The sequence below is a fragment of the Mytilus californianus genome, unplaced genomic scaffold (assembly GCF_021869535.1).
Source record: "Mytilus californianus isolate M0D057914Y unplaced genomic scaffold, xbMytCali1.0.p SCAF_6, whole genome shotgun sequence".
NCBI lineage: Eukaryota > Metazoa > Mollusca > Bivalvia > Mytilida > Mytilidae > Mytilus > Mytilus californianus.
Window position 1 is genome coordinate 113,721,455 of NW_026262712.1, and position 27,446 is coordinate 113,748,900.

The following is a 27,446-nucleotide window of genomic DNA, read 5'->3' on the forward strand; positions in this document are numbered from 1 at the left end:
CAATCAAGCGGACCGCACGTGTCTCATCGATTAATTTCAGAAAATACATGAATTGGAGCAGATTTTTGCAGGGATGGATTTCTATTTCAGAAAGAAATTTGTACATAAGAAGGATTAGCATTTTACAGTATAATGTACGGGACTAAAAGCGATTTTCTTTTCTTTGAAATGGGATAACTTAAAAAAAAATCAGTTGAAAAAAAGGGGGGGAAGTGTAGTGGTAGACTGTGGTTCATTATTGAGATAAGAAACATTTACAACATTATAGCTGCAAAGTTTGAAGTTTTGATAAGTAATTTGTTGATTCGACCATAACAGGGACATTGACCCTGCAATAAAATGACGCGTACCATTTCGACAAAAAATTTCTAGTAAACACGTGTCGCGACAATCTTTTTGGTTAAATTGTTTTGTCGATATCTATAACTCTTTCTATGAAGAAGCGATATGAACTTAATGTAAAAAATCATAACATGACCTTGACCTTTGACCTTGACCTAGTTTTCTATTCTTTAGGACCAAGGACCTCAAATCAACAGACCCTAGGTCTCTATCACTTATGGTTTACCAGTTACAAATGCATATCACTTATTTCAAATGCATTAGGGGAAATAACTCTCATATGGAGTCTTCGTATCGCTTCCGTCAAAATTGAACAAAAAATCCTGAGGATATAGCGAGCCATTTGGTAAAATAAACTTGTCGCTTTCTTTTACGGTTACGGAGGAGATGCAGTCACAAGGAAAACAGTGTTCAGGGAGATAACTCCTACAAAGAAAATTGTTCGGCTTAGAATGGGTGAAAATAAAAAGCGCATACACTGTATGATACTATATAAGAAATATCTAAGCGACATCTTGCGAAACAAAAATTTTACGCGAGAACAAAATTAGGCGGAAGAAAAAAATAATAATAATAATAATTAAAAACTAATTGTTAATGACATTTTAAACCGAATTTTTACTATTTTCATATCAAAATACTTGTTTTTTTTCAGAGAACAATTGCAGGTCTTTTCTCAAAAAAACAAGTATTTTGATATGAAAATAGTAAAAATTCGGTTTAAAATGTCATTAACAGCGTCAAATGATAGCTTATAGTACGCTGATTCCAAATATATATGATTTCTATCCAATATTTTTTAAATAAGGGAAATAATTTATTACTTCCGGTTTGAAAAAGGTTACTTCCGGTATTATTTAACTGTTTAACTGACACTGATTCCAAAAATATATGGTTCTATATACTTTTACATTCAAAAAGTACAAAAAAAATAGCTACAGCACAGGGTCACTTCCGGTTCCTTTTTCAAGGTCATATGGCTTGCAACTAAATGCAAAAAGTCCCATGGCTTTATCATGTATACAAATGAAATAAAAGCAAAGGTCAAAATCTAGAACGTCAATTTTATCTATGACCTTGGGCTCAATTTCAAGGCCATCAACCAAGGACCTCAAACCAAAAGATCTTAATTATATTCGGTTCATGAGTTATATCACCATATGCATATTTTTGAATAAAGAGGGGAGAAAACTCTAATTTGATGTAAGCGCACCCTTTTAACCAATATGTATGTGTTACGACATGTCGCAACTTGCAATTAAGTAAAAATATGTTGTCGATATCTTATATCGTGTTTGAAAAGTGGTGAAAATAAGCCAAAATCCAAATTTAGAAATGACCTTGACCTTTGACCTTGTCCCTATTTTTGGACCAAGGATCTCAAATCAAAAGACCCTAGGTCTTCATCACTTATGAATAACAAGCAACAACTACATTTTTCTTATTAAAAATACAAAAGGGGAAACAACTCCCATATGTAGTCTCCGGACCGCTTCGGTCAAAATTATTTTTAAGATCCTGAAGATATAACAAGCAAATTGGTGAAATAATTTTGTCATAATCTTTAACGGTTGCGAAGGAGATTTGTACACAAGAAAAACTGTGTTTGGGGAGATAACTCTTACAATAAAAAGTGTTCGGCTTAACAGGGTCAGTTTCAAAATCGTAATAACTGTTCGATATAATATGCAAAAAATCTAAGCGACATCTTGCGAAACAAAAAAGCACCGTCAGAAAAAAGTGGCGGAAGAAGAAAAAAATAATAATAATAATTAAAAACCAATTGTTCAAAGAATAATTGAAGGTCTTTCCACATCAATTTTCGAAATAATTGACAGGAAGCTACTTCTGGTTTACTCAAAGTTATTAATAGCGTCAAAGTATAGATTTCTTCATACTGATTCAATAAATAAATGGTTTCTATATACTTTTGCCTGAAATAAGGGAGATAATTGTCAACTTCCGGTTTAGAAAATGTAACCCCGGTCTCATATGATAGCTTTATTCACACTGATTCCAAAAATATATAGTTTGTATATACTTATACCTATAATAAGGAAGATAATATGCTACTTCCGGTTTAAAAATGTCACTTCCGGTCTTAAATGATAGGTTAACCTATGATCATTCAAAAAACATATGGTTTCTAGGTATTTTTCCATGAAATAAGTGCCAAAAATACTACTTCCGGTTCACTCAAGGTCACTTCCGGTTTACTTTTTTCAAGGTCATATGTCAACCAACAGTTTGCAAAAGACCCTATGGCTTTATCATGTACCAAGTAGGAGTAATAATCAATTAACCTTAAACTGAATCATTTCAGGGACAATAACTCCTATAAGATATCATTGGATTGTTTCAGACCTAACGTATCATATCTTAATCACAATTAGGCAAACATTTTGCACTAGTTCTTAGATTTGTAATTTTAAAAGTGACAGAGGAGATCAAATAACAAGGAAAAGTCAAAATTTAGAATATGACCTTGACCTTTGACCTTGGCCTCAATTTCATTTAAATGAACCAAGGATCTCAAATCAATATACCTTAGGTCTAAATCACTTACCATTCATGCTATACATTTATATATCCCTTATGTCAAATACAGAAGGGGAAATAACTCTCATATGGAGTTTACGTATCGCTTCGGTCAAAATTGGACAAAACATCCTGAGGATATAACGAGCAATTTGGTAAAATAAATTTGTCGCTTTCTTTTACAGTTACGGGGGAGATGCATGCACAAGGAAAACAGTGTTCGGGGAGATAACTCCTACAATGAAAAGTATTCGGTTAAGCAGGGTCAATTTCAAAGGCGCATAAACTGTTTGATATCATATACGAAACATCTAAGCGACATCTTGCGAAACAAAAATTTATCGCAAGAACAAAATTTGGCAGAAGAAAAAACATAAAAAAATTAAAAACCAATTGTTCAAAGAACAATTGAAGGTCTTTCCACATCAATTTTCTAAATAATTAATGAGAAGATAAATCTGATTTACTCAAAGCTTCTATTGGCGTCCAATCATAGGTTTCTTCATACTGATTCAATAAACATATGGTTTCTATAGACTTTTGCCTGAAATAAGGGAGATAATTGTTAACATCCGGTTTAGAAAATGTCACTTCCGGTCTCATATGATTGCATTGTTTACACTGATTCCAAAAATATATAGTTTATATATACTTTTGCCTGTAAAAAGGGAGATAATTGGCTACTTCCGGTTTGGAAAATGTCACTTCCGGTCTCATATGATAGATTTATTTACACTGATTCCAAAAATATATGGTTTATATATACTTTTACCTGTAAAAAGGGAGATAATTGGCTACTTCCGGTTTAGAAAATGTCACTTTTGGTCTCATATGATAGCTTTATTTACACTGATTCCAAAAATATATGGTTTATATATACGTTTGCCTGTAAAAATGAGATAATATGCTACTTCCGGTTTATAAAATATCACTCCCGGTCTCAAATGATAGATTAATGTATGACATTCAAAAAATATATGGTTTCTATGTACTTCTACATGAAATAAGTGCAAAAATGACTACTTCCGGTTCACTCAAGGTCACTTCCGGTTGACATATTTCAAGGTCATATATCACCCAACATTTTGCAAAAGATCTTATGGCTTTATCATGTACCAATATGAAGTAATAATCCATTTACCTTAGAATAAAACATTTCAGGGGCAATAACTCCAATAAGATGTCGCTGGATTGTCTCAGACCAAATGTATCATATCTTCATCACAAAATAACAAACATTTTGCACTTGTTCTTTCATATATAATATTAACAATATCGGAGAAAATGCAAAAACAAGCAAAAGACAAAATTCAGAACATGACCTTGACCTTTGACCTTGACCTCATTTTCGAAGTTAGGATCCAAGGACCTTAAATAAAAAGACTATAGGTTTATACGGCTTACAGTTTATGAGTAACAAAAACATAACGACAAATTTATTTGATGAAGGTAGATAACTCCTTTAAAATTTCATCGAATCGCTTCGATCCTAATTAGCCAAAAATTCCTGAGGATGTAACGAACAATTTAGAAAAATAATTTTGTCGATATCTTTTTTTGTTACGAAGGAGATGCACACACTTGATAAACAGTGAATAGGGAGATAACTCTTACAAAGATAATTGTTCGGCTTAGCAGGGTGAAATTTAAAAGCGCATAAACTATACGATACAATATGAGAAATATCTAAGGGACATATTGCGAAACAAAAATTTCAAAAGTTGGCGGAAAAAAAAATAATAATAATAATTAAAAACCAATTGTTCAAAGAACAATTGAAGGTCTTTCCACATCAATTTCCTAAATAATTGATGAAAAGCTAATTCTGGTTTACTCAAAGCTACTATTGGCGTCCAATCATAGGTTTCTTCATACTGATTCAATAAACATATGGTTTCTATAGACTTTTGCCTGAAATAAGGGAGATAATTGTCAACTTCCGGTTTAGAAAATGTCACTTCCGGTCTCATATGATAGATTTATTTACACTGATTCCAAAAATATATGGTTTATATATAGTTTTGCCTGTAAAAAGGGAGATAATTGACTACTTCCGGTTTAGAAAATGTCACTTTCGGTCTCATATGAAAGCTTTATTTACACTGATTCCAAAAATATATAGTTTGTATATACTTATGCCTGTAATAAGGGAGATAATATGCTACTTCCGGTTTATAAAATTTCATTTCCGGTCTCAAATGATAGGTTAACCTATGATCAATCAAAAAATATATGGTTTCTAGGTACTTTTCCGAGAAATAAGTGCAAAAAATATTACTTCCGGTTCACTCAAGGTCACTTCCGGTTTTATTTTTTCAAGGTCATATGTCAACCAACAGTTTGCAAAAGACCCTATGGCTTTATCATGTACCAAGTTGGAGTAATAATCAATTAACCTTAAATTTAATCATTTCAGGGACAATAACTCCTATAAGATATCATTGGATTGTTTCAGACCAAATGTATCATATCTTAATCACAATTAAGCAAACATTTTGCACTGGTTCTTTAATTTGTAATTTTAAAAGTGACAGAGGAGATGAAATAACAAGGAAAAGTCAAAATTTAGAATATGACCTTGACCTTTGACCTTGGCCTCAATTTCATTTAATTGAACCAAGGAACTCAAATCAATATACCTTAGGTCTCTATCACTTACCATTCATGCTATACATTTATATATCCCTTATGTCAAATACAGAAGGGGAAATAACTCTCATATGGAGTTTACGTATCGCTTCGGTCAAAATTGGACAAAACATCCTGAGGATATAACGAGCAATTTGGTAAAATAAATTTGTCGCTTTCATTTTTTGTTACGGAGGAGATGCTTGCACAAGGAAAACAGTGTTCGGGGAGATAACTCCTACAAAGAAAATTATTTGGTTACGCAGGGTAAATTTCAAAGGCGCATAAACTGTTCGATATAATATACCAAATATCTAAGTGACATATTGCGAAACAAATATTTATCGCAAGAACAAAATTAGGCGGAAGAAAAAAAAATAATAATAATTAAAAACCAATTGTTCAAAGAACAATTGAAGGTCTTTCCACATCAATTTTCTAAATTATTGATGAGAAGCTAATTCTGGTTTACTCAAAGCTACAATTGGCGTCCAATCATAGTTTTCTTCATACTGATTCAATAAACATATGGTTTCTATAGACTTTTGCCGGAAATAAGGGAGATAATTGTCAACTTCCAGTTTAGAATATGCCTTTTCAGGTCTCATATGATAGCTTTTTTACACTGATTCCAAAAATATATGGTTTATATATACTTTTGACTGTAAAAAGTGAGATAATTGGCTACTTCCGGTTTAGAAATTTCCCTTCCGGTTTCATATGATAGATTTATTTACACTGATACCAAAAATATATGGTTTATATATACTTATGCCTGTAATAAGGGAGATTATATGCTACTTCCGGTTTAGAAAATGTCACTTCCGGTCTCATATGATAGATTTATTTACCCTTATTCCAAAAATATATGGTTTATATATACTTTTGCCTGTAAAAAGGGAGATAATTGGCTACTTCCGGTTTAGAAAATGTCACTTCCGGTCTCAACTGATAGATTAATGTATGACTATTCAAAAAATATATGGTTTCTATGTACTTCTACATGAAATAAGTGCAAAAATGATTACTTCCGATTCACTCAAGGTCACTTCCGGTTGACATTTTTCAAGGTCATATGTCACCCAACATTTTGCAAAAGATCTTATGGCTTTATCATGTACCAATATGAAGTAATAATCAATTTACCTTAAAATAAAACATTGCAGGGGCAATAACTCCAATAAGATGTCGCTGGATTGTCTCAGACCAAATGTATCATATCTTCATCACAATATAACAAACATTTTGCAATTGTTCTTTAATATATAACATTAAAAATATCGGAGAAAATGCAAAAACAAGCAAAAGACAAAATTCAGAACATGACCTTGACCTTTGACCTTGACCTCATTTTCGAAGTTAGGATCCAAGGAGCTTAAATAAAAAGACTATAGGTTTATATGGCTTACAGTTTATGAGTAACAAAAACATAACAACAAATTTATTTCATAAAGGTAGGACACTTCTATAAAATTTCATCGAATCGCTTCGATCCAAATTAGCCAAAAATTCCTTAGGATGTAACGAACAATTTAGAAAAATAATTTTGTCGATATCTTTTTTTGTTACGAAAGAGATGCACACACTTGATAAACAGTGAATAGGGAGATAACTCTTACAAAGATAATTGTTCGGCTTAGCAGGGTGAAATTTAAAAGCGCATACACTGTACGATACAATGTAAGAAATATCCAAGCGACATATTGCGAAACAAACATTTATCGCAAGAACAAAATTTGGCTGAAGAAAAAAAAAATAATAATAATAATAATAATCAGAACAAATACAAAAGGTCTTTCCACCGAAAAGTGGAAAGACCTAATAATAATTAAAAACCAATTGTTCAAAGAACAATTGAAGGTCTTTCCACATCAATTTTCTAAATAATTGATGGGAAGCTTATTCTGGTTTACTCAAAGCTACTTTTGGCGTCCAATCATAGGTTTCTTCATACTGATTCAATAAACATATGGTTTCTATAGACTTTTACCTGAAATAAGGGAGATAATTGTCAACTTCCGGTTTAGAAAATGTCATTTCCGGTCTCATATGATAGATTTATTTACACTGATTCCAAAAATATATGGTTTATATATACTTTTGCCTGTAAAAAGGGAGATAATTGGCTACTTCCGGTTTAGAAAATGTCACTTTTGGTCTCATATGATAGATTTATTTACACTGATTCCAAAAATATATGGTTTATATATACTTTTGCCTGTAAAAAGGGAGATAATTGTCTACTTCCGGTTTAGAAAATGTCAATTTCGGTCTTATATGATAGCTTTATATACACTGATTCCAAAAATATATGGTATATATATACTTAGGCCGGTAATAAAGGAGATAATATGGTACTTCCGGTTTATAAAATATCACTTCCGGTCTCAAATGATAGATTAATGTATGACCATTCAAAAAATATATGGTTTCTATGTACTTCTACATGACATAAGTGCAAAAATGACAACTTCCGGTTAACTCAAGGTCACTTCCGGTTGACATTTTTCAAGGTCATATGTCACCCAACATTTTGCAAAAGATCTTATGGCTTTATCATGTACCAATATAAAGTAATAATCAATTTACCTTAAAATAAAACATTTCAGGGGCAATAACTCAAATAATATGTCGCTGGATTGTCTCAGACCAAATGTATCATATCTTTATCACGATATAACAAACATTTTGCACTTGTTCTTTAATATATAACATTTAAAATATCAAAGAAAATGCAAAAACAAGCAAAAGACAAAATTCAGAACATGACCTTGACCTTTGACCATGACCTCATTTTCGAAGTTAGGATCCAAGGACCTCAAATAAAAAGACTATAGGTTTATACGGCTTACAGTTTATGAGTAACAAAAACATAACGACAAATTTATTTCATAAAGGTATATAACTCCTATAAAATTTCATCGAATCGCTTCGATCCAAATTAGCCAAAAATTCTTGAGGATGTAACGAACAGTTAAGAAAAAGAATTTTGTCGATATCTTTTTTTGTTACGAAGGAGATGCACACACTTGATAAACAGTAAATAGGGAGATAACTCTTACAAAGATAATTGTTCGGCTTAGCAGGGTGAAATTTAAAAGCGCATAAACTATACGATACAATATGAGAAATATCTAAGCGACATATTGCGAAAGAAAAATTTCAAAAGTTGGCGGGAAAAAAAAAAATAATAAAAATAATAATAATAATCAGAACAAATACAATAGGTCTTTCCACAGAAAAGTGGAAAACTAATAATCAGAAGAAAACCAATAGGTCTTTCCACAGAAAAGTGGAAAGACCTAATAATAATCAGAAGAAAACCAATAGGTCTTTCCACAGAAAAGTGGAAAGACCTAATAATTAAAAACCAATTGTTCAAAGAACAATTGAAGGTCTTTCCACATCAATTTTCTAAATAATTGATAGGAAGCTACTTCTGGTTTACTCAAAGTTATAAATAGCGTCAAAGTATAGATTCAATAAATAAATGGTTTCTATATACTTTTGCCTGAAAACAGGGAGATAATTGTCAACTTCCGGTTTAGAAAATGACACTTTCGGTCTCATATTATAGCTTTATTCACACTAATTCCAAAAATATATAGTTTGTATATACTTATGCCTGTAATAAGGGAGATAATATGCTACTTGCGGTTTATAAAATGTCACTTCCGGTCTCAAATGATAGGTTAACCTATGATCATTCAAAAAATATATGGTTTCTAGGTACTTTTCCATGAAATAAGTGCAAAAAATTCTTCCGGTTCACTTTTTTCAAGGTCATATGTCAACCAACAGTTTGCAAAAGACCCTATGTCTTTATCATGTTCCAAGATTGAGTAATAATCAATTAACCTTAAATTGAATCATTTCAGGGACAATAACTCCTATAAGATATCATTGGATTGTTTCAGACCAAATGTATCATATCTTAATCACAATTAAGCAAACATTTTGCACTAGTTCTTTAATTTGTAATTTTAAAAGTGACAAAGGAGATCAAATAACAAGGAAAAGTCAAAATTTAGAATATGACCTTGACATATGACCTTGGCCTTAATTTCATTTAAATGAACCAAGGAACTCAAATCAATATACCTTAGGTCTCTATCACTTACCATTCATGCTATACATTTATATATCCCTTATGTCAAATACAGAAGGGGAAATAACTCTCATATGGAGTTTACGTATTGCTTCGGTCAAAAATGGACAAAACATCCTGAGGATATAACGAGCAATTTGGTAAAATAATTTTGTCGCTTTCTTTTACGGTTACGGAGGAGATGCACACACAAGGAAAACAGTGTTCAGGGAGATAACTCCTACAAAGAAAAGTATTCCTTAAGCAGGGTCAATTTCAAAGGCGCATAAACTGTTCGATATCATATACGAAACATCTAAGCGACATCTTGCGAAACAAATATTTATCGCAAGAATAAAATTTGGCGGAAGAAAAAAAAAATTAAAAAAAAATTGTTCAAAGAACAATTGAAGGTATTATTACAACAATTTTCTAAATAATTGATGAGAAGTTAATTCTGGTTTACTCAAAGCTTCTATTGGCGTCCAATCATAGGTTTCTTCATACTGATTCAATAAACATATGGTTTCTATAGACTTTTGCCTGAAATAAGGGAGATCATTGGCTACTTCCGGTTTAGAAAATGTCACTTCCGGTCGCATATGAATGATTTATTTACATTCACCTCAGATATCCAAAAATATATGGTTTATATATACTTTTGCCTGTAAAAAGGGAGATAATTGGCTACTTCCGGTTTAGAAAATGTCACTTTCGGTCTTATATGATAGCTTTATTTACACTGATTCCAAAAAAATATGGTTTATATATACTTATGCCTGTAATAAGGGAGATAATATGCTACTTCCGGTTTATAAAATATCACTTCCAGTCTCAAATGATAGATTAAAGTATGACCATTCAAAAAATATATGGTTTCTATGTACTTCTACATGAAATAAGTGCAAAAATGACTACTTCCGGTTCACTCAAGGTCACTTTCTGTTGCAATTTTTCAAGGTCATATGTCACCCAACATTTTGCAAAAGATCTTATGGCTTTATCATGTACCAAGTTGGAGTAATAATCAATTAACCTTAAATTGAATCATTTCAGGGACAATAACTCATATAAGATATCATTGGATTATTTCAGACCAAATGTATCATATTTTAATCACAATTAAGCAAACATTTTGCACTAGTTCTTTAATTTGTAATTTTAAAAGTGACAGAGGAGATCAAATAACAAGGAAAAGTCAAAATTTTGAATATGACCTTGACCTTTGACCTTGGCCTCAATCTCATTTAAATGAACCAAGGAACTCAAATCAATATACCTTAGGTCTCTATCACTTACCATTCATGCTATACATTTATATATCCCTTATGTCAAATACAGAAGGGGAAATAACTCTCATATGGAGTTTACGTATCGCTTCGGTCAAAATTGGACAAAACATCCTGAGGATATAACGAGCAATTTGGTAAAATTAATTTGTCGCTTTCTTTTACGGTTACGGAGGAGATGCGTGCACAAGGAAAACAGTGTTCGGGGTGATAACTCCTACAAAGAAAATTATTTGGTTTCGCAGGGTAAATTTCAAAGGCGCATAAACTGTTCGATATCATATACCAAATATCTAAGCGACATATTGCGAAACAAATATTTATCGCAAGAACAAAATTAGGCGGAAGAAAAAAAAAATATATATAAATCAATTGTTTTAAAAACAATTGTTAAACGGTCTTTCCCCTCCGAAACATGATGCATTGGTTTTTTGCTTGGTTGGTTGGTTGGTTGGTTGGTTGGTCGGTCGGTCGATTGATCGATTGATTGATTGATTGATTGCATGGCACTTTCTCTGTGCGACGCAGCTAACTTAAATAACGCCTATATTCTGACCGAACGTGACTGCGTACTTAGACATCCCGCACAGCCAAACGGACGCCTGAGATGTCCTCATAAAAATTGATCCTAGCATCATTCGTTTATAAATTTTCTCTAGTTTCTATGTACCTCGGACTTCCATTTGTCATTTATTTGTTGTGTATGCATTTTGATTGAATTTGTAGGAAAACGGAATAAATTTTATCTTGGAAGTTTTATTTTCCCTCATTTTGGATATTCAATGTTTTATTCTAAATTTAGGTCCGCGCGCGAGATGGTGTTGTGAAGTCTTGGAAGTTTTATTTTCCCTCATTTGGATATGCAATGTTTTATTCTAAATTTAGGTCCGCGCGCAAGATGGTGTTGTGAAGTCACGTGACCCTCGAATATATATGTCTGGAGTTCAGGGGAGACCGTTGAACAGAGCACATGTGTATTGATCAAAGAAACACGATAACTATTGTTTTTATTTTGTACAGGTCATTGATGTCGGACCATGCATACATATTACGTACACATGTTTAAGGGAGCACAGATTTGTATTTTAATGCATGTTTAGAAATTTGAGTGTAGGATTTCAGTAATACATTGATTTTAATTTCGCAATCAAGCGGACCGCACGTGCCTCATCGATTAATTTCAGAAAATACATGAATTGGAGCAGATTTTTGCAGGGATGGATTTCTATTTCAGAAAGAAATTTGTACATAAGAAGGATTAGCATTTTACAGTATAATGTACGGGACTAAAAGCGATCTTCTTTTCTTTGAAATGGAATAACTTAAAAAAAAATCAGTTGAAAAAAAGGGGGGGGAGTGTAGTGGTAGACTGTGGTTCATTATTGAGATAAGAAACATTTACAACATGATAGCTGCAAAGTTTGAAGTTTTGATAAGTAATTTGTTGATTCGACCATAACAGGGACATTGACCCTGCAATAAAATGACGCGTACCATTTCGACAAAAAATTTCTAGTAAACACGTGTCGCGACAAACTTTTTGGTTAAATTGTTTTGTCGATATCTATAACTCTTTCTAAGAAGAAGCGATATGAACCTAATGTAAAAAATCACAACATGACCTTGACCTTTGACCTTGACCTAGTTTTCTATTCTTTAGGACCAAGGACCTCAAATCAACAGACCCTAGGTCTCTATCACTTATGGTTTACCAGTTACAAATGCATATGACTTATTTCAAATGCATTAGGGGAAATAACTCTCATATGGAGTCTTCGTATCGCTTCCGTCAAAATTGGACAACAAATCCTGAGGATATAGCGAGCCATTTGGTAAAATAAATTTGTCGCTTTCTTTTACGGTTACGGAGGAGATGCAGTCACAAGGAAAACAGTGTTCAGGGAGATAACTCCTACAAAGAAAATTGTTCGGCTTAGAATGGGTGAAAATAAAAAGCGCATAAACTGTATGATACTATATAAGAAATATCTAAGCGACATCTTGCGAAACAAAAATTTTACGCGAGAACAAAATTAGGCGGAAGAAAAAAATAATAATAATAATAATAATCAGAACAAATACAATAGGTCTTTCCACAGAAAAGTGGAAAGACCTAATAATCAGAACAAATACAATAGGTCTTTCCACAGAAAAGTGGAAAGACCTAATAATCAGAACAAAATCAATAGGTCTTTCCACGGAAAGGTGGAAAGACCTAACTAATTGACCAATATTACAGTGAATCATAACTAATACAATGACCAGATAGAAAAATGTATGTTTTTTGTTTGGTTCAGACCTTTTTCAATACCTGATATCCAATATAAGTATATAGTCATTAGACATATTCTCGATCAAAATCAGAGATTGTCAAAAACTTTTTCCCAATGATTTCAATAACGTTTTTCTCATTTTTTTAGATTTTCTGATATAAATATTTCTTTTTCAATTTATCATTGATTTAACAATGTAGTGCGTTTAAACATATGCGTACCCAGTAACTTTAATTTTCTAGTTTTAGTTTAACGAACTATTCACCAACTTAAAACTGTTCAGACTTGGTGTATGACTCAAACATATTTAGTCTATACATTGTTTGATCTTTTGTCAAGCTGGACAGCATTTGGTATCAACTCGGCCGTGAAATACAATAAATATTGATTTTGCAGAAAATTTATTAACCATATCTTTATCAAATATATTTTAACCTGGATTAAAGTTTCCATTCAACAAGAATTTACACTTAGTACTCCAAAGATAAATCAATTTTTTGTAGGTATGGTCCGACGTCTGATACCTATCATTTTGATATCAATTCTTCATACAGGTAAGTGCTGAGAAAAGTACTTCACACGATAAAAAATCAGTTTCATTATGTTGTTCCGGCCTGACTTTTTAAATGTTGTTAGGCATATGCATCCATCAAAATATCATAAAACGGTTTGATATAACTGACGAGATATGTAATTATAAACATTGATGAGACAGCAATCCAAAGCAATTATACCAAAATACGGTAACATACAGTAAAAGAGAGGCGAATGATACCAGAGGGACATTCAAACTCATACGTCGAAATAAACTGACAACGGCATGGCTAAAAATGAAAAAGACCAACAGACTAACAATAGTACACAAAACACAACATAGAAAAACTAAAGACTGAGCAACACGAACCCCACCAAAAACTAAGGGTGATCTCAGGTGTTCCAGAAGGGTAAGCAGATCCTGCTCAACATTTGGCACCCGTCGTGTTGCTCATGTTAGTACAAACCCGGTAATAAGTCTAACTTAGTAGGTCAAATTCGGGAAAAGGGGATGAGATTTTAGTTACTAAATTAGGAACATATCCGTTATGGTGTAATACTATCATTGATTTTCCCCTAGTAGTCTTTGTTTAATTTGCACTTTTCAAAACATTGTGCAGAATTTATCTTTGTTTCAAATAAAGAAATACTTGGCATGATTAAAGTTTTATCCTGTCCAGTTGTATAGACAAAGTTTTACATAACATATCAGTGCATATAAGAAAATAACAATCACTGAAAGTTAACCAAACAAAATTTCATCCCTTTTCTTCCTATGAACAAGCTTTAGTAACCATGTAACCTCAAGTTTCCAAAGTATTCTATAGAAACACCAAATAAAAAAATAATGGTGCTTTGAAACACCCAAGATATATGTTTATGACTCAGAAATGTTTTACTGCAGTGAAACGTAGGATTAATCTCCTACAACTGTCAAATTCAAGGGAATATTTTTTTTCGACCTTTTTCGTACGCAACCGGATGTGACGTACTATGATTTGGTGGTATTACACCTTATCATCTGTGAAACTGATATTCCATAACGGTCAACCAATTCGCGATGGCGTCCGTAAAACTTACGAAGAGATGATTTCAACTTCACCACTTAGTTTAGTAGCTTCCTTGTGAGCAGCAACTTTTTGATTGTCAAGAGTTGACAAATTTACTAATCACAAAAATCAATCAACAGATATTATAGAATAACGAGCGCTTTAACATCAGGTGCTAAATGATATTCGAATATATTTTTTTTTTATATCAACAGTCATTGTTGCTTTAACAAAATATTCATTTTAAGGTCTTGTATAAAAATTAGATTAAATATTCGTTTACATACACCTTTACACCCTTTTCAATTCAAACTCATAAGTCGAAAATAAACTGACAACACCATGGCTAAAAAAGAAAAAGACAAACATACAAACAATAGTACACAAAACGCAACAAAAACTACAAAAAACTAGAAAAATAAAGACTAAGCAACACGAACCCTACCAATAACTAGGGTAGATCTCAGGTCCTCTGGAAGGGTAAGCAGATCCTGCTCCACATGTGGCACCCGTCATGTTATAACATTTACAATATTCAAATCTCAACTTTAAATGTCTTTTTTTTTTATAATTCTTCTCTGCTTTTATTTATAATAATTAGACAAACAACTGTACTATTTATTTTTTTTTTTGTTTTTTTTTTTTTTTTGTTTTGTTTTTTTTCTCTCTTTGGAAATTGGCTTGCAGGATTGCATATTTCGTTAGTGCAGTTTTGCAGAGTTCACTTTCATATTTCATCAACAATGAAAAGTCATTCATGTATAGCACTTTATAGAGCATGGAAAGCAATGTACTTGTTCTATGAAAAATAGAGGGGAAAATAATGATTTTCCATTGGACGAGAATGGTTGAGTATGTTCTAAGTTGTAATAACAATACAAATTACTGTAAAACATAACATAAATCTTCTTAAATCTTTTTTTTAAAAAGGGACATTTATATAACCAAATACCGACCACACACGTGACACATTTAATTTATATTTTTTTTTCATTTATGTAGCAGCAGTGTGGAGCAGTAATTTTCCTTGTTTGACATGGGAAATTTATCAAGACAGATTGAAGTTAATCTGTAGAACAAAATATTTTTCAAAACCTGTTGCATTGATCGATAGTCATGGAAAATTGTTTGCGAACTGCTCATTTACAGCAAATGCTCATTATTGTACTCCTGTTGAAAGAAACGCGTTGATTGAGGTAGACTTTTCAAGAAAATATATTGCCTTTACAATACCAAAATTAGATGACAATGTGAATGGCATTTGGACTTGTTTACAAGATGAAAAGAGATTTACAACACAAGTGTCGTTATCAAAAGGTAAAAACATGACAAAACTTTATCAACGTTAAATCTCTCTCAATTATCATAATTTATAAGAACGCATTATTTTATTCTGTGTACTGATGACTAATTTCAGAAAAATACCATATGTTTACCTCACTTTGTGTAAATAAATGAAACCAATTGACATTAACCAGTAACACTTTTCAAAATGTACTTGCAAAGGGTATTTGGCTACTAAGATTATGGTATAGTATGGTACAAACTAAAATCACAATGTGTGGTGGGGAGATATGATACATTTTAGAAGCTATCAACAAAATAGCACTTAACCGAAAAGTTGAACATTGAAACGTATCCCACACAAATGAATTACGGTATCAGGTTAGCCATAGTAATTTTAGTTATAAGGCATTGACTTTTGGTTTGCAGTGTGTGTAAATAGATACTTTTACTTGAGCAGGTGTGCATTCGATATAATAAAAATAAACACTATTAACCTATAAAAAGGCAAAATCCTTGAAATTACGGGTTGCTTTCCCATATTTATAGATTTCATTAAAGATCACAATAATATAACATGTATTTGGTATTCCAGGTATTATTGGTTCCACAGAAATTCATATTACTGGCACATTGCTTGATACTACAGGACACGATGCAAAACATGCCTTAAACTGTTTTTCGTGTCGCGAACCAGATGGCGATAATGTAGAAATTCTTGTGAATGGTCGAACTGAGGATAGTATCACATATAATCATGATACAGGCAAATGTATTCATCGCAGAGGAAAATGTCATCCTGATGAATGCAATTGCACTTCAAATGAGTTTAAGTTTGTAATCGAATACGAACTAGAAAGTAATGATACCGTATATACGTGTGATATGTTGTTCACTGATTCACTCAACAAAGCAAAATTTTCCATGTTTTCTTCTGTAGTTTTCAATGGAGAAGGTAATCATATACATATATTACTTAACTTCAAAGAATTCATGAAATCACACTTTTATTACGAAATGAATTATCTAAAACTTAAGGTTCTGAGTCATAACTGTATTATGTGATTGTTGTGTAAGTAGACCAAAAATCTACTTTGTAGTATAACGGAACAATAAGGACATAAGATACCAGTGACAACACTATTGCAGATAAAAAACGTACAGCCCTTAAAACATTATTCTAAAAATTGACGATTCAGCAAGACGATACCCACTATAACAAAACTATCAGTACATAGAGAATAATAGCATTTTTGTTTTTGATACTAGCTTTATCAGCAAATTTGAGAATATGAAACAACGTGAAGTAGTTGGTAAAACTATTTTTACGCGTACGAAACGTTGGGATAGTTGTTCGGTTGTATGAATGAAGTCGCTTGCATTTAATTAATAAATTGACGCGTATAGACATGGACACTATACATGACGTCATTGCCTAACATTTACGAGTATGAGTTCATGTACATGATATAAAAAAAAATATCAGGCAGTATAAATCAAAGGAAAATGTACAAATTGCAGATAAATGTAAACTATATAGCCTTTAAACTAAATCGAATTGCCAATTTTGAATGAAAACATGATATTCATAGTACTAAAGGTCAACATGACTGTTATCTAAAGAAACTTCACGGAACAAACAATGAAAAAAGTTTTAAAAAAAGGGTTTCAGTTTCGTTTAAAACAGAAGTAGTGGTTATCTCATGGTATGGTCACAGTAGGATATGATGCTAAAAGTCATGACACACAATCATCACACTAACTTGACAACACGAAAAGCAAACGAACATCGGTTTCATTGATGTTTTAATATTCTAGCTTCATTGAAGATTTTAAGATGGAGTAAAAGCTTGTTAAACCTGCAATTGTAAAGGGTTTCACTATATATCTTTGCTTATTGTCGAAAATGTTTGACCTGTACATTGGAGCACAAGTAGGATTTTTTTTAACTTACATTCTAACTTAGCCTCAAAGATATCAAAAAGACTATCATCTATTGTTTCTGAATCTCAAATAGCAAAAACATCAGCAAAGCACGGGATTCATCAAAATATTGGTTAAATGTCAGGACTGAAAAAAATATGATTACGGGACAAAAAATCCCATCTGCATAAAATTAAAAGATAACACTTTTTAATTTCGGGAATCTGAAAAATTTAGATGCATTCACCTTTATCACGAAAACTTCAATCTAATCATTTGAAAGCCAGGGATGTTTTAATACCTTTAAATGTGAGGATCTTTATGATAAAAAAATATTTAAAAATACATTAAAAGATTGACTATCCAAATTCATCTAAGATCATTATTGCCTGAAGGAGTTAGAACCTTTGTTTCTTATTGAGTTCTTCATTTATCAACGAGAAATGTACAAAACTATGTAATAAACCATGTCAGGACAGGACAACTGAGCTGATGCTACCAACGGGGACTAACAGATATCCAGCAGATATCGACTAATTGAAAGTAATTATACTTAATAAAGTTTGTTCGTTCGAAGCGCTCCCCTTAATTTACTTTCACTAGGAACGCTAAAATATAAAGATTTTAAAGCCAGGAATGTTTAAATACCTAAAACCGTTTTAAGCTATATGACCAAAAGAGACCTGTGCGTACTGTTGTGCGTTTGTTTTTTCTACATTGGCTAGAGGTATAGGGGGAGGGTTGAGATCTCAAAAAACTTGTTTAGCCCCGCCGCATTTTTGCGCCTGTCCCAAGTCAGGAGCCTCTGGACTTTGTTAGTCTTGTATCATTTTTAATTTTAGTTTCTTGTGTATAATTCGGAGTTTAGTATGACGTCCATTATCACTGAACTAGTATACATATTTGTTTAGGGGCCAGCTGAAGGACGCCTCCGGGTGCGGGAGTTTTGCGCTGCATTGAAGACCCATTGGTGGCCTTCGGCTGTTGTCTGCTCTATGGTCGGGTTGTTGTCTCTTTGACACATTCCCCATTTCCATTTTCAATTTTACTGAAAAGAAATAGCAAAATTCATCTATGGGCAACTTTCCTTGAAGAAGTTGGAACCTTAGTTTCTTATTCATTTCTAAAATTATCAACGGGGAATTTAAAAATAGTTTGTTAATCACACATTCCTAGGCAAATTAGTTTTACCGATGTTCAAATCTATCAAAACTACAACGAAGATGCAAATCAAGGTAAACAGAAACTGATGGAATCGTATGCACTCCAATACGAGAGAAACCGGTCGTAGTGTAGGCACAGTATAAGCGTCTCCACCTTTACTTGCACACTCAGTAACACATAATTCAATATCGGGAAAAGAAAACAGTTGGTTAATTCATAAATCATACGTCTATTCTTGCATCTACACGGTATACCAGTTCGTGATGGAGCATCATACCAAAGGGACATTCATAAGTAGACGAAAATTGACAATGCAATGGCAAGAAAAGTATACAACTAAGACACAAACAACAGCCCAGAAAACACCACATACTAAACAACATAAACCATATCAAAAACCGTGGTGAGATCACATACGTTTTTAATGGAGTTTGTGTAATAAACGTACACACCAAAAGAGAAACAGTAATGAAGTACAAATACGGGAAGTTATATAAAGAGTAAATAAGCCATACAAATATATATATATACATTTGTATATAAATTCAGGAAAAAATATAAGTACGAGAACACGTGTTGTTTTTATAAATGTCTTCGTCAACTCAAACTTTAAGGTAAAATGTTTATTTAACAAAAATATTCCTGCTTGGTACAGGCATTTCAACGTCCCCATACATACAATATAAAATTATTAATTTTGGATGCAATAATATTTGCTTTAAATAACTTTATTATTGTGTACTTTAACACAATGATATATATATTTAATTCGTCTCAAATTTAACCCAATAGAGTAATCTAGGGCGCTGGACACGGTGCAGGCGGTGTTGCAACGTTGTCACAGAAGCAAGGGTTCGAATCCCGCTGAGGGAAGAACAAAAATTTGCTAACGCAAATTTGAAGATCTAACATTGTTGGGCTAAATTTGAGACGAATTATATAAATATTATGGTGTAATCCCTGTATAACCACGTGTTATCCGATGGAGAATGTCTGTCATAAAGTTGTCATATGATAACTTTTTGTACTTATTTAGGATTTTCCGACGAAACCACAACTGTCTCCATAATCAAAGCTGGTGATAAGATATGGAATGATATAATCACAGTTGTAGTCAAGGAAATTTCTACAGGTTAGAATCTATATCAAGACAAAAATGATTCAAAATAATTCAAGCAGACTTTATTCTGATCACTAAGTGTGTTTATTATTTCAGTTTTGTGCAATATATCATTCCTGGGTACACTCCTTGATTTCATATTTTGTTTAACATATACTTCTAGACTTTTCATTCTATGTTCTACTCAACGTACTACTGCATTTATCGTCGTAATAGGTACAAAATGTTCTCATTTGTAGTTGTTTGCACGTCAGGAATGCTTCACGTTAAGGTGTATGCATTGATTATTTCATGAACATACATAAAGCTTCTATCATCCGTCAAATCTAAAACGAGACAAATCAAACCTGATAAAACACTCTGAAAACAAAATGTTCAATTTAACTGACATCATCTAGATATTGCATGTTTTTCAAAATATATTTGTTTTTTCGAATAGGCATTCTATGAAAACCAAATATGTACCTCTGCAAGCTGACTTGCTGTTTTATTCTTTTTCGAGATAGACCTCATACAGGAGCTTCTCAAAAACTTCAAACAGAAAAGAAGTTGCATAAACTTTAAAAGACCAAACAGCCTATTCATTTCTACCTGTAATTTTTAACATTTTGTGGGAAGGTATTTCATGATTTTGGAAAAATTATATAATGAAAATAATTTGGGGACACCAACTTCGTTTGACCACTATAGCAAACCAGTTTCGTGTTTTCCCACATATAAACATTATTTGATTGTTATTTAAAATTTCATATAATCCAATCTTATCGACCATACAAGCCTAGTTCATGTTTTCACGTTACACAGTAGATTTGTATCTATCAGTTAAAAATTCTAAAATTAAAGATTCTTCGAGTTTTGTTTTTAAAAAGTGTGCTTTAGTTCATTACCGCCGAAAAAATTATTATTGATGCGCAATGATTAGAAACACTGTATTGGCAGTATTTGGCCACAGCTTTATTATAAAATTATAAACACATATAACTAGGTAAACAATTAAGATATATATGTGTATAGTAAATAGATATTTGAATGGACGTAGTCACCTTTCATATTGGCAAAATACGACACGATAACTAGATAACTAACTAGATAAACAATTAAGATATATATATAGTAAATAGATAATTAATTGAACGTAGTCACCTTTCATATTGGCAAACTACAAAAAGATAACTAGATAACTAATTATTTACAATAAATGAAGCATCCAATTAAATGAATCCTGCAGGGAAACAGAGATTCGTAAATTTTTGTGTGGTGGTCCTGGGATACAGAGACCCACACTATCAAATGTTTTGAATGCTAAATAAAATATGACGCCAAATGACGCATATTTAAAGGAAACGCAGCGAAATGTGCCCATAACTAAATATCTCTACGGAATGTTCATATAAACAGGCACAAACAAAAATTGTTCTTACATGATACGAACGAAGTCACAGATTACTGGATTTATAAATGTCTAAAAATACAGTCTAAAAACACAACACACATTGAGATGGCATAGCTATACTAGCAAACTACGGACAAATACACTGTAGATAATTAACTGATGTTCCACATATACTGCTTAGTTGACGGTTCATCCGATCGGTTGTACAAGGATCATCCTGAAAAATATATTAAAGATACAGCAAAAATATGTTCATGATATATTATGCTAGGTAGTATAAGACATAGTTGTGGGTGGGTGGGTCTTTCAATCACCAAATAATATTCCGTCTATTTCTGTCAAATGTCGGAATGAAAAAGATCGTGTGCGCAGTCATATTGCGCATTGACAAACATACATATGATAGCCTACATTTAATAGAGGTGACACGGCTAATAACACAAGTAATCTATGCTTACACTAATAACCGAATGTATGCTGAATCATAAATTCTAATATTATTGATGCGCAATGATTAGAAACACTGTATTGGCAGTATTTGGCCACAGCTTTATTATAAAATTATAAACACATATAACTAGGTAAACAATTAAGATATATATGTGTATAGTAAATAGATATTTGAATGGACGTAGTCACCTTTCGTATTGGCAAACTACGACACGATAACTAGATAACTAACTAGATAAACAATTTAGATATATATATAGTAAATAGATAATTAATTGAACGTAGTCACCTTTCATATTGGCAAACTACAAAAAGATAACTAGATAACTAATTATTTACAATAAATGAAGCATCCAATTAAATGAATCCTGGGAAACAGAGATTCGTAAATTTTTGTGTGGTGGTCCTGGGATACAGAGACCCACAATATCAAATGTTTTGGATGCTAAATGAAATATGACGCCAAATGACGCATATTTAAAGGAAACGCAGCGAAATGTGCCAAATTGACCAAGACTGTCGGGTCAACCGCCATTAAAAGCGGATAGAGCTGCGTAGAAGCTGTGTGCCAAATACAAAAAAAAACAAATATTAAAGACTCATAAATCTAAACCCTAACGATAACTGAATTCTAATGAATATCAAGCAATTTCTTAATACACATTGTGGAAAGAATGTGGAGTGTAGACAAGAAAGGCCTCTTCCGCCCCTTGAAATGTGATAAGCAAAATGTATTACCAATATGAGTCAAATGTACACCATCTTGGCATTTAAATATGGAATTGGGAGATACATCGGAGTAGAGTATGTATTGATTGGAATATCCCCCTTGACGAATGATAAAACTAGCCAGCCATCTGATTATCCTCTTTCTGGTTCTTATCATTGTTTCTGTTTCTGCGGAATAATATCATGTTTATTTGGCAAACTTAAGACCACAACAATCTGATATTCAGTAAAAGAACAGAAACTATATTCACAGTATTTTTACTCATCTTATATGTAATAGACCTGTCGTAGTGTCAACTCAATCATTTCCGCCTATCTGCCTATGTGTAAAATCAGAGATATTGAAAACCGAATTCCAGTTTTATCTTGTACAAGATGAATGCCACCTGGTATATTCCGAGCTTGAATAAATTCGTGTTTTACAAAGGTGGAAACCACAATCCCAATGGTTACTGGCGAACCTGCTAATCTTACATAACGGTTAGTATTACTAAAGTGATTGCAAGTTCTAAACATAAAATTATAAAAAATGCAAATAGTTATACACATTGTTGTATTTGAATATATGAACGAAATGACTTAGACTTCCATCTACACATTGCCTGAGTTTTAGAATCAGGTCAACCATTTATGGCAGCTCTGTAGCAGTGCCTTTCCTGAAGAAATGAGAACTATGTATTCCTTGACTTAGTCCGAAAATATTTAGTGACTTTTAGTGACTCCTAAACTGATATCTAGAGAAAGGAGTTCTATCAAACCAAGCATTCTGAGAGTAATGCATTGCAATACATAGTCACTACAGGTTAATAATTCATTGTACTGGAACAAAATATTAACTTGATCTATAACTTGCCATGGTGGAAGCCATATAACAAATATCAAGTCAATATATTCAAGCATGACGAAAAAAAAATGTGGAAAACTGATTATTAAGTAAATTTTTATTAAGTCCAGGGACCATAACTCTGCACAAAATCATCAAACCGGAACAAAACTCGAAACTTGAGCTGTAACTTGTCATGATAAAACTATATACCAATTATTAAATCAATATCTTCAAGCATGACAAAATAAAATTGAGGAAAACTGATAATGTCTGTGAATTTATAGAATATTAAGTTCAAGGACCAAAACTCAGCACAGAAATCATCAGACCGGAACAAAATTTGAACTTGATCTGTAACTTTTCAAGATGAAACTATATACCAATTATCAAATCAACATCTTCAAGCATAAAAAAACATGAGAAAAACTTATTATTTGAGTGAATTTCTTAGTCGTAGGACCATAACTTTGCACAAAATCATCAGACTGGAACAAAATTCGATTTTGATCTGTAACGTGTCATGATAAAACTATGTACCAATTATTAAAACAATATCTTAAAGAATGACGAAAAAATGTGCGGAAAACTGATTATTTAAGTGAATTTTCTAAGCCCAAGAACCATAACTTTGCACAAAATCATCATACTGGAACACAATTCGAACTTGATCTGTAACTTGTCATGAATAAACTATATACCAATTATCAAATCAATATCTTCAAGTATGACGAAAAAATGTGCGGAAAACTGATTATTTAAGTGAATTTTCTTAGTCCAAGGACCATAACTTTGCACAAAATCATCATACTGGAACACAATTCGAACGTTATCTGTAACTTGTCATGATAAAACTATATACCAATTATCAAATCAATATCTTCAAGTATGATGAAAAAATGTGCGGAAAACTGATTATTTGAGTGCATTTGACCATAACTCTGCACAAAATCATCAGACCGGAACAACATTCATACTTGATCTGTAACTTGTCATGATAAAACAATTCACAAAATATCAAATCAATATCTTTAAGCACGAAAACAAAAATGTGGAAAACTGATTTGCCGGATTGACGGATGGACAGACAGACAGACAAACATAGTGAGAACCTTAAGTCCCCTTCAACTCCTCCGGTAGGGGACTTATAACAAAGCAATTGACCAGCGACAGGTCTAAACTTTGTATGTTATTTCGTTTAAGTAAAAATAGGATAAACATCTCTAGGCCGCTCATCAATAACATGTGTGGTTCCTTTGCAGCACTGGTCAGTCTTAGATAAAATTAAATGGAGTTCAATACTATATATATTTGTCTTGATATCTGGCGAGATGGTAATATTATTTGTAATTTAGTTCATTTGTTAGAATAATTATTATTATTATTTTTTTTTTTTTTATTTTTTTTTAGTATTAATCATTAGGGTAGAGATCGTTTGCACACTTACGCAAGTTACTTTAACAAACTTGATCACCAAAAGTTTTAATGTTTGAAAAGATTATCGTCTGCAAATTGTTGACATGAATTTACAATCTCAGAGAGTTAACGGTTTCCTTACATTTTATATATATCATCTCTAAGGTCAAGAAAAGTTCAAATCGTAGTCGGCATCGCAGCTTGTAGATACGTTACGTTAGGAATTTATTATCTCAGACTGTAACGTATCTAATTAGTAAGATTTTGTATTCGAAAAAGAAACATTGAAATTTGTGTTAAATAATGTGAACAGTTGTACAAGGACTATCAAGTATATATTGTAAACATTAAACGTAGATAACAGAATATTCGTTTTAGTGACAGCCAAGTCGGTTTAGGATATAATGATATTGCTATAACATAGTCTTCGAATGCCAAGTCCCAAACCATCGAATTTTATATCGAACTTAATTCCACTGCAATAGTATCTCAGCAACAATATCTTTATATTCAAGTGCAAAATCTTTGTTTGTTATTTTTGTATGATTCAAAACTGGTTTTATAACAAGTTTCCCCTGTTCATATGAAACTTTTTGCTGGTCATTATCAATTACAGAGTTGTTAATAAGTAGAGCAAAATCGACATACTCGCCCGTTTGATTTTTTGTTTTTGTTTTAAGTTCTGACTTACATGGAATGTTATATCATAGTCAAGACTAGGGAATAACTAGTTGTTTGCGTGAGATTTGAAAGATCTTTACCTATTGCATTACCTGGTCGATTTACTACATCAAAAGAACATCCTCCTGAAGTTGAGGGATCGTTAGATGCTGGTACTGAACCTGGATGAAGTTGTGTTTCCTCTTGTCTTGATGCAGCTTCGAACGTTGCAGTGGCTTTCCACTTTTTGGATGACCTTCTTGTATTCATCTTAGTGACAAACAACTATAAGAATATAATTGAACAACCAAAACAGAATATTGCTTTGTACTATAAATAAAGAATTTGTCACTTAGCGACCTTTAAAAGTTCATTGACGCCTATAACCAACCAGATTAAACATTCATCTGTCAGGAATGAAATATTTTTGTCTACGTGAAGTGATACCGTTGCACAAATGTCGGTCAGCATCCGATAACAATAAAATATTCTGGTTTACACGAGCGAGGAGGCTGATTAAACAATCTGTACCGAATGACTAGGCAATAGCAGGATGCTGTTAAAAATAGCGCAAGTGAGGTGATATGTGCTGTTTTATATTATAATATCGGTCAAGTAATTAAGCGGACACAGTAGTAATTTAACAGAATACTAGACGATATTTACATCACATGTATTATATATGATAAAAAAAAAACAAACAACAAACCAACCCATCTATAATGATGATAATAGAATTTATGATTCAGCATAAATTCGGTTATTAGTGTAAGCTATGTATGTCATTGGCCGTTCTACTTTTTGTCTAATGTGGGTTATCACTTATCTGATTGATCACGCGCAGTATGACTGCGCATGCAATCTTTTCAATAGCTACATTCGACGGAAGCAGACGGATATATTTTGGTGATTTCAAAAACCCACCCACCCACCACTATTTGTTTCAACATTGCATATTATATATGGACAAATTTTTGCTGTGTCTTGATATATTTTTTCAGAATGTTCCTGCTACAATTAAAGGTGTGAGACGTCAACTAAGCAGTCACTGTATATGGAGCGTATCAGTTTAGTGTCTACTGTAAACTTGTCTGTAGTCCGTAGTTTGCTGGTACAGCTGTACCATCTCAACGTAATGTGCGTGTTCTGTTTCAAGACTATGTGTTTTAGATATATATAAATTGAGTAGTCTGTACATTTCATCCGTTGCTTGCATACGCCCGCTTATATGAACATTTAGTACTGTATTAAGTTATGGGCACATTTCGCTGCGTTTACTTTAACTATGCGTCATTTTGTCGCATATTTCATTTAGCATCCAAAACATTTGATATTGGGGGTCTCTGTATCCCAGGACCCACCACACAAAAAATTATGAATCTCTGTATCCCAGGATTCATTTTATTTTATTGGATGCTTCATTTATTGTAAATATTTAGTTATCTAGTTAGTTATCTAGTTATCTTTTTGTAGTGTGCCAATATGAAAGGCGACTACGTTCATTTATCTATCTATCTAATTATCTATCTGCTATATATATATATATATATCTTAACTGTTTATCTAGTTATATGGATTTATAATTGTGTAGTTTGTAATAAAGCTGTGGCCAAATACTGCCAAACTGTGTTTCTGATCTTTGCGCATCAATAATAATAACGATCTATAATGATAATAATAACATCTATACTGATAATAAGACAGCTGACAAATTGTTGATTGTGCATATATAATGATTCTTACA

At 32.4% G+C, this 27,446-nt stretch overlaps 1 protein-coding gene across 1 annotated transcript in view; it reads left to right on the plus strand.

Moving 5' to 3' along the window:
• The window catches only part of LOC127706728 (uncharacterized), a 59,211-nt gene that overhangs the window by 24,611 nt on the left and 7,154 nt on the right, over window positions 1-27,446 (plus strand). The window contains exons 4-7 of the mRNA XM_052211386.1: window positions 13,661-13,711; window positions 15,743-16,057; window positions 16,620-16,979; window positions 20,148-20,243. Of these exons, the coding sequence (XP_052067346.1) occupies window positions 13,663-13,711; window positions 15,743-16,057; window positions 16,620-16,979; window positions 20,148-20,243 (820 nt within the window). The 5' untranslated portion in view covers window positions 13,661-13,662. The remainder of the gene's footprint in view (window positions 1-13,660; window positions 13,712-15,742; window positions 16,058-16,619; window positions 16,980-20,147; window positions 20,244-27,446) is intronic.